Source organism: Corvus brachyrhynchos, unplaced genomic scaffold, assembly GCF_000691975.1.
Source record: "Corvus brachyrhynchos isolate BGI_N302 unplaced genomic scaffold, ASM69197v1 scaffold68, whole genome shotgun sequence".
NCBI classification, from domain to species: domain Eukaryota; kingdom Metazoa; phylum Chordata; class Aves; order Passeriformes; family Corvidae; genus Corvus; species Corvus brachyrhynchos.
This window is the reverse complement of record NW_008240039.1, coordinates 1667728-1687672: the sequence shown is the minus strand read 5'-3', so window position 1 is coordinate 1687672 and position 19945 is coordinate 1667728. Positions and strand designations below refer to the sequence as shown.

Here is a 19945-nt window from a genome sequence, read left to right as displayed (position 1 = left end):
CCGCCCGCGCGCGGCCCTGGGTGAGTGCGGGCGTCTCCTCCCGCAGCCCCGCCGGGTTCCGGGGGGGTCTGAGGGGCTTGAGGGGTTTGTTTGGGGGGTTTGGGTTCCCTCGTGCTCTCTCTGTTGGATTTGGGATTTTTTTCCCTGGAATTGGGCGGTGTGATCTCTGTGGGTCACTTGCAGCGGAGGATACTGTGGTTTTATGGCTCTGTGACAGGTCCGCCCCGGGGTTGTTTCCTGGGTGTTGCCAGCTCCGCTTTCTCTTGGATCTGACCGTGTTTCCCTCAGTCATCCCTCTCCGAAAACGTCTTTATCCCTTTTCCAAGGAGCATTTTTGTTGGGATCTCTGGGATATTCCTGTGCTGCCGCGGCTCTTTGTGCATATTGAGGGATGTTCCCTTCCAGACTCCTCTGCAGACTGAAAACTAATGCATTAATTCCATATATTTATTATTTAACAGGCTTTTTAAATCTCTGGCAGCAAAAACTCCTCTATTTTTGTGTAGCTTCCTCTGAATTTATTCTTGTGTGTAGGTTTTTTGCATTTGTATATATATATTTCAGTATTTATATGTATGTAAATAAGTTACTGATATTACGCGTAGATTTTTCTAATTTTTAGATGTTCATTAGTGACCTCTTGCTTCAAAGTTTAATTTCTGTCTTTTCTCCTTTTTAGATCGTTTAACCCACAGTGGTTTCAGCAGCCAATAATTTGAATTTAAAAGGAAAAAAAAAAAATGATGTCGAGACAAGCTTTCCTCTGTGGTTTGGGATCTCTTTATTTATCCCTCCTGTTCATCTTCCTTTTGATGGATGTTTATGCCAGGCCTGCAAATAATTCCGTGCTCAAGGAAAAAGCAGCTGACAGCAAAGATGAGAACGAGATCCTGCCCCCAGATCACCTGAACGGGGTCAAAATGGAGATGGATGGACACCTCAACAAAGAATTCCATCAGGAGGTTTTCCTGGGAAAAGAGATGGAGGAATTCGAGGAGGATTCAGAACCCAGAAGGAACAGGAAGAAGCTGATGGTGATTTTTTCAAAGTAAGTCATGGGCAGTGCCAAGAGCAAGGAAACAGGAAAAAAAATGGGAATTTTAATTAATGTTTAAAAGTTGAAAGGGAAAAGCCTCACCCTGGAACTGCTGTGTTTGGGTTTTATGCCAAAATATTCAGTTTCTGTGTGGAAAAAATAACTTAAAGGTATGAAAATCAATATTCCTTTTTCCTGGCTCAAGGAATAATTCATCCCACTTGGATTTTAGATCCAGGAATTGGGGAGGAAGGGCTTCAGTTCTGTCCTGAGTTTGGTTTCAGTTGGCAACTTGAGTTCTTTATTTATTTTCTAGCCTTTTGTTCCCTCTGGAGCTTGGGTTTATTCCTGTTGGGACTTGTGCAAGTAAAGAGAAAACACTGGGAAGGCAATGAAGAAAAAAGGGCAGAGAAACAATGTGGTAAAATTGTGAAAAACCTCCAAAAATTGTGAATTCTGGTCACAAAACTTCCAGTGGATGCTTCAGTGGCTAAAACTGGAGTGTTTCAAGTGAATAATAAATAAAAATAACTGTGGATAAGTGCACATTCCAACAATTCAGGAATCCCCAGGACAGGTTCAGGAAGTAACAGAGCAATTCCTGAGAATCTAGAACAAGAAAAGAGAATAAAACATAAAAATAGACAGATAATTTTTTTTATTTTATAGCTTTATAAAAAAGTTAATTAATTTCTTTACTTGGTATAGAAATATCAACTTTGATTTCAGACACTCAGGCATTTTCCCTTCCATAAAAAGCCCTTTTTTTTGCTTTGTTTCAGCACTTTCAGACACCAGGTGGCAGAATTGGGTTTTTTTTTGGAGTGAAGGATTCATTTTATTAAAACAGCTCCAGTCAATACCACAGGGGGATAAACTGAGGAGGCTTTAAAAGCTTTATTTTCTGCAAACTTTTCATTAATAAGGGAAAAAATAGCAAGAATAACATTGGATATTGGGCTTTTTTGAGTTTTCCTGAGCAAAGGAATTCCAGCAAAAAACCAAACCTTTTTTTTTTTTTTTTTTTTTTTTTTTTTTTTTTTTTTTTAAATTTAAAGAAAATTCTTTATTATTTTGTGGTGTTCAGACCCCTCATTTCCCTGGCAAAATATTAAATATCAAGATTTCTTTATCCAACTCCTGGTTAGGAAATTGTCATTCCCAAATTCTAATTTCTTCCTGTTTGTTATGAAAGAGGTTCCTTAGGAAGCTTCAATTAATTGGATTCAGGATCAGTTTCATTCAGAGATTGATTTCAGATTCCCTCAGAGGATCAGATTAAAAATGTAGGGAAGGGTTTGGGGGGGGATTTGATTGCTTTCTAGAGATACTCTTAAAGAGAAATCCCAGGGAAATCCAGTAAATCCCAGACTTCCAGATGCTCTGGAATTATTTTCTTGGAAAACAAAGCAAACACAGAATGTGTTTTTGATCAACCAAAGCTCAGTGTCCCAGAAAATTCACAAATAAATAAAACTCAAAGCATGAATTATTATCTAACAGAATTCCTGAAAATAAAGTTGGAACATGGAAAAACTTCCCCAAACCATGATTTTTCCAGGCAGGAAAACTGTGCCTGAAACATTTCCTAACTCTGGCTTGCTGAAATCTTGATTTGGATGAAACAGAACCCAGCCCTGAAATGATTTGCATCAAAAATTGGCATTTTTTTGGGTGTGAAAGTTGTGATTTAGGAACCTCAGTGCCCTGGGTTCATTCAGGGAGGGAAGGGGGGGGAAAAAAAGCCACAAAAATCTGATTTTTAGTGGCTTCTGTTAGAGAAACCGGCCTAAAATTGGTTCCTTATCCATATTCAATATATTCCTTGCTGTAGGAAAATTCAGTTTTCCTACAAAATCCACTCTTGTTCAGACTCCAAGGTCCCACTTTGTGCTTCCATGCTCTAAATCAGCAATAAATGGGATTTTGTTCCCTTTTTCCCTAATTATGATATGGTTTAGGTGGAAAATACAGTTAGAAGGAGGAATTTTGACAGCTGTGACCTCAGGAAACAAAATTTTAAATACTGAGGGGAAAATGCCTTTTTTAGGCTCATTTTTGATGCCAAACTTGGTCCCCTCTAAGCCCTGAGTGCCCCAGGAGCATCTCCCTGCTCTTGCCACTGAGCTGATGTTTAATTATAGCACCTTTGTGATATTTAAACTCCCTAATTCTGCATTTCTTGGGTCTGTTTGTCTCTTTTTTCACATTTAATTGACATTTAAAGGCAAATCACATCTTGAATAATTCGAGTTTCAATAATAACAGCTCAGTGATACAAACAGATAACAAAGCCCAGAGTCAAAACTGGGGCTTTTTAATTGTGTTTTTCTTTGAGTTTTGTTTTTTTAATAGAAAAAAGAGTGGGTTTGAGATGCTTTAAATAGAATCTGAAATGGTAATGAAATGAAATCTGATTTTTTTTAGTTATATTTTGAATACTTACTTAATGGTGTGCTCAAAAAAACCCTCAAAGTGGCAGAAAATTTGATTTATGGGGTTTTTTTTAACTGCAATTTTTAAATTTGTTTCTTAATGAAATAAGGATTGATGGGGTGGCAGAAGAGAAGGATGGTCAGCATGGATTTTCCTGATAATTTTAATCAGGAAAAGTTGAATTCTGGAGCTCTGAATCCAAGAAATTCCTTGGGAAAGCAAGAGCCAGGCAGAAAACTCAGGGAGAACAAATGGATGTGCAATTTTAAAATGTGTTCAAAATTAAAAATACCATCTGGAATTTGTTGCCAGAGATCAAAGTGAATAGAAAACACTTATTTTGTTATTTTCTTCCACTTCCAAGTGCTGCAATCAAATATTAGTTGGAATCCTCAGGAAATCTCAGAGATCTTGGGGAAAAAAAAAAGGGCTTGGAAAGAGAAATGGAGAAGGAATTAAAGGTCTGGAAGAAATTTGGAATTTCCAAGTAGTGACAATTGTGGTTTCCTCTTGAAAAAATTCCCTCAAAACCACGATTTAACTCCAGCAAAGTGAATGTTTTTCGCTGAATGGTAACCTAAATAACGTTAAATTGAATTAAATGACTGAAATTAATTAAGCTATTTACATTTAATTATGAAATAAAGGTTGAGCTGCCACTTGTTTCTCAGAGAGAGTCGTAAATGTTCTTTCTTCTGTTTATTAGTGCTGAATAAAACAATTGAGAAGCTAAAACCAAACCAGATCTTTCCCTCCTAAGCCCCAAATGTAAATCCTGTTTGTTTTTCCTGCCTAGGGTGGATATAAATAATGATAAAAAAATCAGTGCCAAGGAAATGCAGCGTTGGATCATGGAAAAAACAGACGAGCACTTCCAGGAAGCCGTGGAGGAGAACAAAATGCATTTCCGAGCTGTGGACCCTGATGGGGATGGTAAAATCAACATTTTTTTTTTCCATCCAAAAATGACTTTTGACATCAATTCTGGCATCCAGAACTGGCTACTGGGGTAAAATTTGGGTTGGGAATCCCAAGTTTTGGCTTCTGTGGGAAGGGATGTGCTGCAGGCACTTCTTTGTTTCATAAGGTAGTGGAAAAAACAACCTAAATTGGTTTTTTTCACAAAACCTTTGTGGCTAAATAAACCCAGAAGTGAATCAGGTGACAGCTTTTATGTTGTCATTCATAAAATTCAGTGTGGGGTTGTAATGCTGGACTAAAAGATTTTAAAACTTGGTGATTTTTAAATCCTAAAATCAAAAATTCATCATTTCAGGCTGAGATTTTCTCTTTCTTCCAGGCCACGTGTCCTGGGACGAATATAAAATTAAATTCTTGGCAAGCAAAGGCTTCAATGAAAAGGAAATTGCAGAGAAAATCAAAAACAACGAGGAGTTGAAAATAGATGAAGAAAGTAAGTGCACAGTGGGGTGGGCTTTGTGTTCCTAAAACCTGGATGTGAAAATAAAAATGGGAGAGAAATGTTTTGGTTGTTCTGCTTGAGTAGGATTGAAGTCAGAAAACAAAAATTCTGCTTTTTTTCCACCTAAAATCTGCCATGAAAATGACAATTTTTAAGAGGAATGTTCCTGTTTTCCCCCTTAAAGAAATTTCAATTTACTGTTAAATCCACCCCGAAGTTTTAAGTCAGAAGACACAAATCCTACATTGTTCCTCACCAGAATCTGCCATGAAAATGACAATTTTTAAGAGGAATCTCCCTGTTTTCCCCCTTCAAAAAACATTTAAATTTACTGTAAAATCCCCCTCCAAAGCTTCTCCCTTTCCCTGCAGGAATTAGTCATTTAAAAAGGCCTTAGGTGACATTTTCCAGTGATTAAAAAACAACTGAGATGCAAAAAGGAGCTGAGAATTTGCTGGCAGGGGAATCACCTGGGGGCAGCTTCCAGGAACCTCAGCACATCAGAGCTGCTGAATCAGGGCATCAGTTCTTTACCTGAGCACCAAAATCTTCTTTAGGAAAATCAAATTATTCATCCTCCACTTCCTGAGGGTTTTTTCTCATCCTCCAAACACTGTAAAAGTGTTTTTTTTTTAAATAAAAACCACCTGGGTGTGTGGCGTTTAAGGCACTTCCTGCAGAAGTTTGGATTTCAATTCACGATGGAATTGTCACCATGGAAGAGCTGGAGGTAAATTCCTGCTCTTTTTAAACCCAGTTGTTTTCAAATACACCATTAAAACCCCAAAATACTTGAATTACAGTACAATTATTTACAAATATTTCATGGCAAAATAGAATATTACATTTTAATTTCGATTTAATTTCACTTAAAATCTAGTATAAATATTTGATTTATAAGTTTTTTGGAGTGCTGGCAGGTGGTTTTATGTTGGTTTTTTTAAAGAAAATTGGGATTTTTTTTCTCCCTTTGAGGGTTTTTTTTAACCCCCCAGGATCTGGAGGGGTAAAACCCAACCCCAAGGCACAGAATCAAACTTCCAGTTACAAAATAATCTCCAGATTCATTGAAAAAAAAGGAATAAAATATTCTTTTAATATTTTGAAAATATTAGAATAAAAGAAAACCTAAAAAAATGAAGGGTTGCATTTTAATGAATTGATAGATATTGACAGATTATAATTGGATTGTGGAATGAAATGTGCAAGAATTCCATGGAAGATTGAAAGGGATTTTGGTGCTGATTTCTCTTTTCATACACCCTTGATTCTACTTCTTTTTTTGCAGCAAAACTAATAAATACTGTGATAAATAAAAACCTGCAGGGTTTAAGCTTACAGAACATCATTAATTAACCCTCTGAGAGCTTAAAATCAAAGAATTGGGACAATTTCAATCCTAAAAAAGGAATTGGGACAAGTGAAATTGCTCCAATTGGTGCTAAATCCCAACTTTGCAGCACAGGAAGTGCTGGATAATCTGAAGGATCGCTGGTACCAGGCTGACAATCCCCCCCCGGACCTGCTGCTGACCGAGGAGGAATTCCTGTCCTTCCTGCACCCCGAGCACAGCAGGGGCATGCTGCAGTTCATGGTCAAGGAAATCATCCGCGATTTAGGTATTCCACGCTTTTTTTGGGAATTCTTTCCACGCGCTCTGTTGGTTTAGGTGGATATTGAGAGGGTTTTTGGTGAAATATTCTGATTTTAGGAGGGAAAAAAGGGAGTTTTTAGGATAAATCCTGGAGTTTTGGGGAGTTTTTTATGCGTCTTGAAATTCAATTTGATTTCTGGTTTTTAAATCGTAGACTAATTCGTGATTATTTATAAAAAATAAAGAATATAAATTATAAATAGTAATAATATGTGAGCACAAATCCTGGAATTCTGTGGAGTTTTTTATGCGTCTTGAAATTCAATTTGATTTCTGGTTTTTAAATCGTAGACTAATTCGTGATTATTTATAAAAAATAAAGAATATAAATTATAAATAGTAATAATATGTGAGCACAAATCCTGGAATTCTGTGGAGTTTTTTATCCATCTCGAAATTCAATTTAATTCCTGGATTTTAAATCACAGAATAATTTGTGATTATTTATTAAAAATAAGTAATATAAATAATACAAATTAGAAATAACAATATGTGTATTTATATATGAATATAATATATGCTTATTAGGGTAATAAATATAATTAATAAATATAATACATAGCACATATAATATAGTAATAAATGAAAGTAATAAATACCTATAAATATATACATACTTATTTATCTATCATATTTTATGCAATATATAAAAATTAACATATTTTTATATATAAATAATAAATACCTGAGTATTTATAGATTTAAAAAATCAGCTTTTTCTTCACTACTTCACACTGAAGTTCTGCTGGTTTTGAGCATTTTACATATGAAATATTATCAAATTCATTGATTTAAAATATTCTCTCAGGGACTTGGGACTTCCCCAGCTCAGCAGCTGTGGCTTAGTCATGAAAATGGAAAGAAAAGATTGAGGTTTCTAAGCAAACAGTAATTTTTTTTTCTTTGAGTATTCAGAATTATTGGTCCCCAAGTTGTTTTTCTTGCCACTGAGTCAATAATAATGCAGATTTCAAACTGTCAGAACACCTGGGGTTCAAAAGAATTAAAATAGAACTGATTTTTGCTGATAAATATGAGGAGTTTCCAGTGACACACAGAGAGAAAAAAGCTCAGTACTTTGAATTTTCTGAGGGTTTGTTTGATGCTGAATCTGTAAGAAAATGTCTGGTGTAGTAAATGGAAAAAGTAAGAATTAAAACAAAAAAAAATTTAAAAACCTTAAATGTCCATTTAAAAAACCTTAAATGTCCATTTTTAGGTCCAGAAAAATTAATTTATTTAGTGTTTGATGAATGTGTGTGAATGCAGAATTTTATATTTGGAATTTTTGATTATTTAAAATAATAATAAATACAATAAAATAATACTAAAATAATAAAACAGGGATTTTTTTAAATGAATTAAAATAAAAAATAACAACTTTCCTCTGCCCAAATCAGGCTCAAAACAGAAAGAAATTCCCATTTTTATGGATATGAAGCAAATCTTTTTAATTTTTTCTGCTGCTTTTTGTGCAGATCAGGATGGAGATAAGAAACTCACCCTGTCGGAATTCATTTCTTTGCCTGTGGGCACTGTGGAGAACCAGCAGGCTCAGGACATTGATGATGACTGGGTAAAGGACAGGAGGAAAGAATTCCAGGAGGTCATCGATGCCAATCACGATGGAATTGTCACCATGGAAGAGCTGGAGGTAAATTCCTGCTCTTTTTAAACCCAATTCTTTTCAAATACACCATTAAAACCCCAAAATACTTGAATTACAGCACAATTATTCCCAAATATTTCATGAAAAAATAAAATATTACATTTTAATTTCGGTTTAATTTTAATTTCACTTAAAATCCAGTATAAATATTTGGTTTATAAGTTTTTTGGAGTGCTGGCAGGTGGTTTTATGTTGGTTTTTTAAAGAAAATTGGGATTTTTTTTCTCCCTCTGAGGGTTTTTTTTTAACCCCCCAGACTCTGGGATGGATCTGGAGGGGTAAAACCCAACCCCAAGGCACAGAATCAAACTTCCAGTTACAAAATAATCTCCAGATTCATTAAAAAAAAGGAATAAAATATTCTTTTGATATTTAAAAAATATTAGAATAAAAGAAAACCTAAAAAAAACCCCATGGCCACCAAATTTGGGGGCTCCAAGAGCCTTAAAAATGACCCAAAACTCATTTCTCATGGGGTTTTCTGGTTTAAAAACCACGTTTTTCATGTGTGGGGTCTGATTTAGGGCTTTTTTGGGCTTTTTTCTACTCCAAGACTGGATAACTAGTAAAATTCCTCATTTCCCCATTATCCAAATATTTGGATATGGATTTTTAGGCTGAACAATTGTGTGGTGACACAGAATATTTTGAATTTTACTGAGGGTTTGATTCAAATAATCCCTGTTTTACCTGGGAAATCTTTCTATTCACCCACAGAGATGCCACATCTTTGACTGAATTAAAGATAATCCTCATCTTTCTATTTTTTAAATTAAAATTTGTTCTCAATGAATTCTTGAATTAATTGGTTTCTGAGCCTTCTGGAGGTTTAAAATGGCTGAAAAAAGTTCTAAATTGACCAAATTTTGAAAATACGAGAAGAATTTAGAAAAAATGAGAGAATTTAGCTCCTACAAATCACTAATTGTTAATTTGGGCCTGGAATTTGATCCTGAGTTTAATTTGCAGCCCAAACTCCACAAATATTTCTTGGAATGAGCTGAAAAAATCCGGATTTTTGGGAACAGCCATGGAAGCGGGATAAAACCCGCTGTTCAAACTCTACTTAAAGAGCTTTTCCCGTGCTTCCCATCCACTTCAAGCTGGGATATGGGATGGGATGTGGGGAGAAGCGTGGTCAGGGCTGGGAAAAGGATGATTCTCCATGTTTCAGGAATACATGGATCCCATGAACGAGCACAACGCGCTCAACGAGGCGCGGCAGATGATCGCCGTGGCCGACGAGAACCAGAACCACCACCTGGAGCTCGAGGAGATCCTCAAGTACAGCGAGTACTTCACAGGCAGCAAACTCATGGATTATGCCCGGAATGTCCACGAGGAATTCTGAGCCTGTTCCCTCCTCCTCCAGCACTTTCTGCTTCCCAAAAAAAAAAAAAAAACAAAACAAAAAAAAACCACCCAGGGGAAAAAAAAAAAAGGACCTCGACCAAGCCGCGGAAATTCTTTGCTGCTATCGCCGCTCCTCGCTCGGTGGTGTCCCGGATTCCCGACTTTCCGTCCATCCCTGGCATCTGCAGCTCTTTGGATTGGTTGCCCTGCCAGCAGAAATCATGGAAAAGGCCTGGATTCTGGCAGTTCTCCCTGGTTTGTGCTGGTAAATCCAGCTGGAATTCCGGCTGCTTTGCCTGGTTAAATATTCCCTTGTTGCCCTCACGGCTGCTGATCCAGGGAATCCCAAATAAAGGTTGGATTTTGGGAAGAGAACAGTGATTCCAAGGAATGGTTGAGCTCCTGGGAATATCTCCACACAATTCCTCACAGCTGCTGATCCAGGGAATCCCAAGTAAAGGTTGGATTTTGGGAAGGGGATGGTGATTCTAAGGAGTGTTTGAGCTCCTGGGAATTGCCCTCACAGCTGCTGATCCAGGGAATCCCAAATAAAGGTTGGATTTTGGGAAGGGGAATGGTCATTCCAAGGAATGTTTGACCTCCTGGGAATATCCGCACCCAATTCCAGTGGTTTTCTCAACCTCCTGAAGAGTTTTTTGGGAATTTAATGGAAATTTCCACCTCTTTTCAGGAGCTGGGGAAGAATTTATTTGAAATGTTACAGAAAAACTGTTTGGAATGAAAATTAAATTAATTAATTTAAATAAAAAAATGACAGATTTTGTGTTGACACCTGCACTGGGCATGGGAGATTACAGCTTAAAAAATCAGATTTTGGTCTAAAATAAAACAGTTTGGATTTTTTGGGGGAATTTGAGCTGTTGGACAGAGCAGTGGGAATCCCCAAGGGGTTTGATGGCTGCTAAATTAAAATTCATTGGCAAAATTAATGAGCTTTCTGCTAATTAATGCTGTTAATGAGCTGGTAATGATGAATTTGGGGGGAATTACAGGCTTTGGGTAAGCTCTGAAAGCATCTCTGTCCAAAGTAAAATTGATTTTTCCTCTGCTTCCATCTTTCCTGGGGAAAAAAAAACCCTCTTTGGGAAAGAATTCCTGAAAATTGGAGATGTTATATTTGATTAAATTTATTCTCTTAATATAATGTAAATACAAGAATTTCTGTCTCTCTTTCACTCTTCCTCTTCTTTATTTGATGTTTTTATTAAACACCTTGGATAAGAGGTTTTTATATCCTTTTTTTTTCTTGTTTGTTTTCCATTAAATATTTTTCTCTCCATACTTTGGAAATGCTGCTGCTTTTAAGTTTTGCCAGGGAGTGGGGGGGAATAAAACTCCTCAGGAAGAGGAATAAATGCCATGGATAATCTCATATAAAATGCATTTAAACACAAAAATTTCAGTAAAATCAGCTGATAATCGTATTTTATCTGTTTATAAACAGGCCAACACGTTCCTCATTTAATTTTGGGACACCATGAGAACGGAATCCCTAATTCCCACTATTTTCTGGACTCAGTGAAGGCACAGCTGCAATTCCAGGGAGCTTGAACACCTAAAATTGAGCTCCAGGATCCAATTCCAATAGGCTGGAAAATCAAATTCCCTAATTCCCACTATTTTCTGGGCTCAGTGAAGGCAGAGAGCCGCCCTGGAACGACCTAAACTTTTAAATCCTGGATCAAATCAATGAAATTCCAATAGGCTGGAAAACGAAATTCCCTAATTCCCACTATTTTCTGGACTCAGTGCAGGCACAGCTTAATCCCAGGCAGCTGGAACACCTAAAATTGAGCTCCACCATCCAATTCCAATCGGCTGGAAAACCAAATTCCCTAATTCCCACTATTTTCTGGACTCAGTGCAGGCACAGCTGCAATCCCCAGCAGCTGGAACACCTAAAATTGAGCTCCACGATCCAATTCCAATCGGCTGGAAAACCAAATTCCCTAATTCCCACTATTTTCTGGACTCAGTGCAGGCACAGCTGCAATCCCCAGCAGCTGGAACACCTAAAATTGACTCCAACCGGCGGAAAACCCCCCTAATCCCCACAGTTCCCCTGCCTCTCTGGAGGCAGTCCCATGGAGCTCCTCCATCCCTGCTTCCCAGCGCGATTCACCTGCCTCGAGCGCTCCTTTTTACCCCTTAAACCCTTTTCAAACTCACCATTTCCTCTTCCTGCCTCGATATTTCCTGCCTAAAACCCCCAAACTGGGAAAGGGAAGGGGCGTGGAGAAACCGGGAATTTCCCTGCGCGGCACCGCTCTGAGGTGTCCCCGAGGCCGGAGCTCACAGCCCCGGGAGCGGCCGGCGCTGCCACCACGGGCCATGGCAGCTCCAAGGATTCCTTGGAATTTTCCTGCTCTCTGCTGGCTCCTGGCTGTGGCTCTTCCCGATTCCCTGGCTTTGGAGTGTCGGGAGCACCAGTATCCCTTCCATGAGAAGTGCTGCAGCGACTGTGCCCCCGGTGAGTGGCTGCTTTTGGGGCTGGGAAGAGCGAGCTTTGGACTGGGACGTTTGGTTTAGGACTGGGATATCTGGTTTGAAACGTCATAACCTGGTTTTTAGTGGACGAGCTGATGTTTTGGTTCACGAAATACCTGTTTTCTGTTCGTGTAATATCTGTTTTTTAGTGGAGTATTTAATTCTTTCTTACTGGAATATCTGGTTTTTTGTTAGTGTAAAATCTATTTTTTTTTTTTAGTGTAATATCCGGGTTTTTTTGTTCGTGTAATACCCATTTTTTAGTGTAATATCTCATTTTTTCTTAGCGTATTTTTTGTTAGTGTAATGTGGAATACCGAATTTTTTCTTAGTGGAATAGCTGGTTTTAAGTGTAATACCCATTTCTTAATGCAATATCTGGTTTTTTGCTTGTGGAATATCTATTTTTTAGTGTAATACCTCCTTTTAATGTCTATTTTTAAGTGGAATATCTATTTGTTTGTGTAAAATCTGTTCGTTTAGTGTCTTTTTTTAGTATAAGATCTATTTTTGTTAGTGTAATATCTATTTTTAGTGTAGTATCTATTTTTAAGTGCAATATCTGGTTTTTTTCTTAATGTAATATCTATTTTTAGTGTAATACCTATTTTTGGTGTGATATCTATTTATTAGTGTAATACCTATTTTTGGAGTGATATTTATTGGTGTAATATCTATCTATTAGCGTAATATCTATTCTTTTAGTGGAATACCTATTTTTAAGTGCAATACCTATTTTTTGTAGTGTAGTATCTATTTGTTAGACTGATAAAAATCACTTTTAAACCAGAAAAAGTTGAAAAATCTTCCTTTCTGAGAGTGGTTTCTAACTTTTTTTAATGTGTTTTTGCTTCCTGAATGGCTCAGTCAGGGGAATTTTCATTTTTGGGAATGTTGTCTGAAAAAAAAGTGGTAAAATTCAAATTATTGCTCTTTACCTGTCCCACAAAGAAGCTCAGAAATCCTGGATAAGAATGGCAATCTAATTAATCATTATTATAAATCTAATCTAATCTAATTCATTCTGGTCCTAAAGATTTCTTTTATAGCAAGGTTTAAATTATTTGATATTTTTCATGTTCTGGTGGGGCTTTGAGGAAGAAAAAAATGGTTTATTCCTAGAATTTAACTAAGATTTACTGGGATTTTTTTAAGGAAAAATATTCCTGATTTACAGACAGATAAACTTACAGGAAAGGGATTTATTTCCTACTTTTTCCTTGTAAAAACTGCAGGATTTTAACCTTTTCTTCAGGAAAATCCAGCTTGGTTTTCCCTCCTTACTTTTATTTTCCTTATTAAATCTTACTCCACAAAATTCTGGGAACTGCTGCAGGAATATTCTCCTCCAAGATTTAATCAGAATAAAATCAACTTTTAACCCAGCATTTGAGGCATTTCTTGCTTAATTCTCAAATCTAATTAAACCTGAGTGGGTTTTGAGCTGAGCTTAAAGCCAGGACTAACTGTAAGAGGATACAGATAAAATATTGTCTCTCAAAAATGTTCTTGTTCAAATGAAAGAACTTGTTTCAATTTTTTTTGCACTCTTTGCAAATCTGCCTCTGAGGGGAAACTTTTTTTTCAGCAGCTCTTCCTGATGGTGGAGATAATAAAAACGTAGAGGTGGAGATGTTAAAATGCAGAAGTAATAAAAATGTAGTGGTTTACTGCACTTAAAATCCCTAAAAATCTCCTTTATTTGGCCACTCGCAGCCCTCATAAAATAAAGAGAATTAAATTGGGGCCTGGTGCTCGTTGTTCACTGGCAAAAAGAGAAAATGGAGCCCCAAATCCAAGGAAAAACCATTTTTATCCCTGTTTGGGATTTAGGAATGACCATTTTTAGCCTTGTTTGGGACTTTCTGGGGCTGATTTGTGGGATTTAGCTGGTGAGGGAAGGCAGGACCTGTCCTAAAACCAGATCTAGACTGGAGATCAGCCCTAGGGCTGTCCTAAACCAGATATTCCCTGACACTGGAATATCTAAACTGGAGGAAAAGGTGGCTTGGGAAGGTGGATTTGGGATACAGGAAAGGGAGAAAAGTTTGGGGCATTTTCTCAACTCTCAGCCGTCCCCAGCCCTTTTTAGCTGCTCACTTTAATGGAGATTTTTCACACAGGCCAAACTTTCAGGGATGATTCTGCTAAATAAAAAGCTGAAACTGCCACATTCTGGGCACTGTTTGATCCCAATGTATGAAAATTAAGATTTTTTCCCTCATGATCCCACCCGATCCCTCCTTTTTGGGGTGTTTTTGTAGGGGAGAGGATGAGGAGCCGCTGCACGGCCACAGCAGACACCATTTGCGCCCCGTGCCAGGATGAATATTTCAGCTCTGAGCACCACCACGGCTTCTGCCACAGCTGCACCATCTGCAACACCAGTAAGTCCTTGGATTTGGGACATTTGGAGGGAAAAAATCCCTTCTGGGGGGAAAAAAAATCCCTTTTTTGGGTGCTCCTCAAAGCCCAGGGTGTTTCAAGCTGATCTCACCTCAGTTGTGAGGGTGGAGCAGGCCTGGGCCTACCTGAAAATTGCTGTCCTTAAATGAAATTGTTCAGTTATTAACTTGTTCAATTATTAATTGTTAATTATTAATTGTTAATTATTAATTGTTAAATTGTTGAATTCTGCAGCTCCTACACACAAACTCCCCCTGAGGAGTTCATTTTTGTTGTTTCTTAATTAATTTCTGGTCTCTGCCTGGGCCCAGGGAGGGGCAGCGTGGAAGTGAAGAAGTGTGAGAAGACCTCGGACAGAGTGTGCATGTGCCGGGCAGGATTCATGCCAGCTGGAATTCCCTTGGGAAGTGGTAAGTTCAGGATGTGCCAGGCTTCCCAAAATCCTGCCTCCAAGGTGGGAATTTCTGCTGGAAAAGCTGCCTGGCCTTTGGCTCACTGAGGGCTCCGCACCAAGTGGCACAGCAGGGCTGGGGGGGCAAAAAATTCTCTGGGATTCCTGGCAGGAATTGTGAAATTCTCCTGAATAATATCCAGAATTCATCATCTTTGGGAATCCAGAATTTGCCAGTAGATAAAGCAGGGAATCCTGCCACTTTCCTTTGAAAATATTGATCATTAGCAGATAAAGTAGGAAAACTGCCACTCTCCTTGAGAATATCCATAGTTTGTCAGTGGATAAAGCAGGGAGTTCTGCTACTTTCCTTGGTAATATCCGTAATTGATAATCCTTGATAATCCATAGTTTGCCAGTGGATAAAGTGGATAAAGGGAATTCTGCCACTTTCCTTGATAATTTCCATAATTACCCAGGGGATAAAGCAGGAATCCCTGCCAGTTGCAGCCTACACCCTCTGAGTGCTGTGTTATTTCCCTTGTCTGGTTTTAGGAGTTTAGTTGGGTTTGGTAGGTCTGGCCTAAGACAGACTAACAAATTATTATTTTGTTGCTCACTGAACCCAAATTCTGCCTTTTTATCCCTTTTTTCCCAGAGTGCTCCCGATGTCCTGAAGGGACTTTCTCCAGAGGAAGGAATGAGAACTGCCAGCCTTGGACCAAGTAGGAATCCCTGCTCCCAACGTGCTCAGAGCAGCTTTGGGGGTTTCATTTTTACAGGAAAAGCCCAAATCAGGATAAATAAATCAGAAAAAACCTGGATTGGTTTAGGGTTCCCTGAATCCCATCCTGTGTGATTTTCAGGATCCTTGAGCTGTCTGTGCTCATTTGAAGCCTCTGCCTTTGGCCCTTTTGCTCCTCACTGTGGCACCAACATTTTCCACCTTTTTTTAAAGCTCTGGATGGTTTTCTTGGAGCAGAAAATTCCTGTGCCAAAAGCAGCTCTGCTCCAGGTCTCACAGAAATCCAAGATCTTTTTTTCCAGCAATAGCTTGAATTGGTTTAATTGTGCCTCACATTTTTGTGGGATGTAGGGATGGTAAATCCTGAGTTTGTGGTGATAAAACAAGGACTGTGATTATCCTGTGGATGGGATTTAGGAATCCGTTCCAGCAGCTGTTGGAAAGCTCATCCTGATTTATTTTGCATCTCCAGCTGCAGCAGTTTTGGGAAGAGCACCCTCCGAGCTGGCACAGGGACAGAGGATGCCCTTTGCAGCAGCCCTGATGTCCCTGCCAGTGCCACCAGCCCCGCCCCGGATCCCATTCCCACGGAATTCCCGGAGAACAGCTCCAGTGCCACGGCCCCCTCCAGCCCCAGGGAGATTCCCTCCGTTTGCCTGGATCCCAGCAGCCCCACGGAGCCCAGCTGGGGTAAGGACAGGCAGTGAGCAGAGCAGAGCTGGCCAGGGAATTCCAGCTGGAGCTGCTTTCCTGGGAAGTCAAATCCCACTTCCTCAAAAGCCATTTCTGTTCTTTACACGGCCTTTCAGTATTCCACATTTCCACCTGCAGGTTCTTTCCTGGGAACTGGAATCCCATTTTCTCAGGAGCCTTTTCTGTATTTCACGCAACATTCCAGGATTCCACATTTCCAGCTGGGCAGGGATTTCCGTGTAAAGCTGCTTTCCTGGGAACTCAAATCCCACTTTCTCAGAAACCATTTCTGGTTTTTACACAACCTTTCAATATTCCACATTTCCAGCTTTCTTGGGGAAATCCCCCTTTTTCTGAAGCCATTTCTGTATCTTACACAACCTTTCAGGATCCCACATTTCCAGCTGGGCAGGGATTTCCATGTAAAGCTGCTCTCCTGGGAACTGAAATCCCACTTTCTCAGAACTAGATCTGTAGTTCCCACAACATCCCAGGATCCCACATTTCTGTGGTCGCTGGAACTCTCAGCCTTTTTGTTTTAGAGGCATTTCTGGACTTCTGGATTCTCCCTTTAGAAGCTGGAAAACTCTGGGGATTCCAGCCAGAACTGGGAATCACTTTTTTAGGGAATTTTTCTGTTCTAATTCCAGGCTCTTTATCCCTCCTCCTGCTGTGCCTGATCCTGCTGATGGTGAGTGGAATGTCCATCCTCCTGCTGATTATCCAGGCAGCCAGGAAGGAAACCAGGAGAGGGCCTGGGAGGAGCATCCAGCAGAGTGAGTTCCCTTTTTTATGGGATAAAATAAACAGGAAAAAAATTAATCAAGGCCCCCTGTTTGAAATTTGATCATTAATAAAAATTACCTGCAGGGAATTCCAGAGGTTGATCCCTGATTAGTCCTGATTAGGAGGTCAGTGTCCCAAATTTTCATTCCAGAGCACAGATTCCCTGATTGTTGCCATCCAGAGGGATCTTCTCCCTGATTTTCCCTCCTTTTATCTTTCCCCCTCCTTAATCCCTGATTTTAGGCAGGGAATTCTCTTCCTGGCAGGATCCAGCACCAACTTCCAAGAGCAGAATGGGAATTTTTTGTTGCCTCCATAGAATTGAAATTCTGAATTCTCCTGCAAACTTGGGAAAGGTCTGGCTGAGAAGAGCTGAGCTCTAAAACCAGGATCAAATGGCAGAGCTGAGCTCTAAAACCGGGATTAAGTGGCAAAGCTGAGCTCTAAAATCAGGATTAAGTGGCAGCTGCCTCAAGATCCATTCCCAGGCCCCCGGCAAAGTGGATTCTCCCTGATCCCTACATTTGGTGTTCCCTAGATTGCCTGGAAAGCCAAGAACCAACCCAAAAATCCCTTGGCGGGGTTTGGTCACCCACAAACCATGGAAAAATCCCTGTTCCTCCCACTCTGCACTAATTGTTGGAATGATTCCCTGTCTTCCAGAGGAGGGGAGCTGTCGAATTCCCATCCAGGAGGAGCAGATCGACTCCAATTCCAGCCTCATCAAAAACTGACTCCACTCCTTTGCTGTTTTCTGCATTTTCTGAGCCAATGGATCTGAAGGAGCAGTGGGATTGTCCTGTGGCTAATTAGGGGCTGGTTTAACTCTTTAATTACACTCAGGGTCTCCCTGAGTGTCCCCTTTGGAATTTGTGCCCATGGGGGAATTCCTTAGGGGAATTTTGTGTGGTTCTTTCTCCTGGGCAAATCCTTGCTCAGCATCCCAGGGCAGAGTTGAAAACCCTCTGGGAATTTCCAGGCAGGAATTTCCAGCTGGAAGAGCTGATCATGGAGCAGACTGAAAACCAGGATGGTTTAGGGAAGAGAAAATCCTTGGATGCTCCTGGTAAGAGGAAAATCTGAATTATTAACCCAATCCTGGGATTTTGGGGTTGGATTTGAACCAAGCTTGTACAGCCTAAACCTGGGTTCACCTTGGAACCCAGAACTGAAGAAATCTTGAGCTGTGCAGTTAAAACCTTCCCACACTGCATGAAAAAAAAGGAATTTTACTTCTGTAAAGGTTTAAAATCCCCCCACATTTTGAAATGATCAGGGTTGAAAATCCCCCCATATTTTCAAATTAATTTTACATCTGTAAAGGTTTAAAATCTCCCACCTTTTGAAATGATAAAGGTTCAAATTCCCCCCCATATTTTTAAATTAATTTTACTTTTGTCAAGGTTTAAAATACCCCACAATTTAAATTAATTTTACTTCTCTAAGGGTTTAAAATACCCCCACACTTCGTGAATTTTACCTCTGTAAAGGTTTAAAATCCCCCCCATATTTTCAAATGAATTTTACTTCTGTAATGATTTAAAATAGCCCCAACATTTTATTAAATGAATTTTACCTCTCTAAGGGTTTAAAATCCTCCATATTTTAAAATGAATTTTACCTCTTTCAGGATTTAAAGTCCCCCCATATTTTGGAATTATTTTATTTATATAAAGGCTTAAAATCCCCCATATTTTGAAATTAATTTTATTTCTGTAAAGGTTTAAAATCCCCCCGCGTTTTAAAATGCTCAGGGATTAAATCCCCCCCACACTTCATGAAATTAATTCTCCCTCTCTAATTGGTTTTCCACAACTTCATCACTTTTGGAAAGCAAATTTTTAGGGAGCAAATTCCAAATCTGGAGTGTCTCAGGGGAGCCTGAAATGTTCTTGTAAAAACTTCCGCTCAATTTGAAATATCTCAGTGTAAATTCGAGACAACTTGAATTTTTTATCATTTAGGACTGGTTTTCACTTCAAATATCAGCTGATAACTCCTCAAAAATGGGAATTTTAAACACACAGCACCAAGAATATTCCAAAATATGCAGCAGGAAATTTATTTAGGAATTTAAAGTTGTTTGTAAATCCATGGATTTTAAATATTTGGGGGTTTTTTTATATGTTATACATATGGTGGCCTCAGCAGGGATTTCCCTTTCCCCAGGGCTTATACTGTGTATAGGAACATTTGTATTATATACAAAGTGGGAGAGGGATTTCTGGGAATAAAACTCTGGAAAAACAGCTCCTTGCATGTGTTTGGGGCAGGCAGAAATGTGGGGAAAATTCCTGCAGGAAGCTGGATCAGCCTGGGGAAAGGGAGGAGGGGAGATTTTAGGGAATGGTTCTTCCCCAGAGGGTGACTGGGCTCCCCAGGGAATGGGGACATTCCCAAGGCTGCCAGAGCTCCAGGAGCGTTTGGACACCGCTCCCAGGCACGGGGTGGGGTTGTTGGGGTGTCTGGGCAGGGATAAAAGTTGGATTCGGATCCCTGTGGATCCCTTCCAGCTCAGGAAATTGCAGCTGCTCCATCCTGGGGCTGCGAATTCCCAGCCTGCCTTGGCTCTGGCTCCTGGGGAGTTTTCCCTGTGGTCCAGCAGCTCCAGCCACGGATTTGCTGGGATGTCCGAGCTGCCCCTTGCTGGGAATGCTGAACCCTTGGAACGTGTCCTGGGGCTCAAAGCAGGGATTAACCCGAAAGTGAATTCCAGGGAACTCCCAGCCCCTTCTGGGAAGCGCAGCTGAGCTCAAATCCCACATTTCCAGGTTTCCCAGGAATGTTCTGGGAACTCCTGAGCTCCATCCCCCATTTCCCGGGTGCCCAGGAATGTTCTGGGAAT

General features: G+C 39.5%; 2 protein-coding genes across 2 annotated transcripts; both read left to right on the top strand.

Annotated features, from left to right (window-relative positions):
• The first annotated feature begins 679 nt into the window (after positions 1 to 679).
• SDF4 (stromal cell derived factor 4) lies at positions 680 to 10873 on the top strand. The gene is made up of 6 exons (XM_008641159.2): positions 680 to 1048; positions 4269 to 4405; positions 4773 to 4886; positions 6356 to 6514; positions 8028 to 8203; positions 9393 to 10873. Exons 1-6 carry the CDS (start codon positions 741 to 743, stop codon positions 9567 to 9569), a joined length of 1071 nt encoding a protein of 356 aa, XP_008639381.1. The 5' UTR covers positions 680 to 740; the 3' UTR covers positions 9570 to 10873.
• A 495-nt stretch (positions 10874 to 11368) lies between these two features.
• On the top strand, positions 11369 to 19349 carry TNFRSF4 (TNF receptor superfamily member 4). The gene is made up of 8 exons (XM_017744065.1): positions 11369 to 11557; positions 11653 to 12062; positions 14344 to 14466; positions 14797 to 14895; positions 15535 to 15601; positions 16094 to 16311; positions 16965 to 17090; positions 17764 to 19349. The coding sequence occupies exons 2-8, from the start codon at positions 11924 to 11926 to the stop codon at positions 17832 to 17834; spliced, it is 843 nt and encodes a 280-aa protein (XP_017599554.1). The 5' UTR covers positions 11369 to 11557; positions 11653 to 11923; the 3' UTR covers positions 17835 to 19349.
• Positions 19350 to 19945: the final 596 nt, after the last annotated feature.

Bases quoted from the DNA above. Each gene is read 5' to 3' on its own strand.
- TNFRSF4 (XM_017744065.1), top strand. From the start codon at position 11,924: ATGGCAGCTCCAAGGATTCCTTGGAATTTTCCTGCTCTCTGCTGGCTC. The intron at 14,467-14,796 runs GTAAGTCCTTGG...GCCTGGGCCCAG, and splicing joins CTGCACCATCTGCAACACCA to GGAGGGGCAGCGTGGAAGTG. The intron at 15,602-16,093 runs GTAGGAATCCCT...TTGCATCTCCAG, and splicing joins AACTGCCAGCCTTGGACCAA to CTGCAGCAGTTTTGGGAAGA.
- SDF4 (XM_008641159.2), top strand. From the start codon at position 741: ATGATGTCGAGACAAGCTTTCCTCTGTGGTTTGGGATCTCTTTATTTA. The intron at 1,049-4,268 runs GTAAGTCATGGG...TTTCCTGCCTAG, and splicing joins CTGATGGTGATTTTTTCAAA to GGTGGATATAAATAATGATA. The intron at 4,887-6,355 runs GTAAGTGCACAG...CCAACTTTGCAG, and splicing joins GTTGAAAATAGATGAAGAAA to CACAGGAAGTGCTGGATAAT.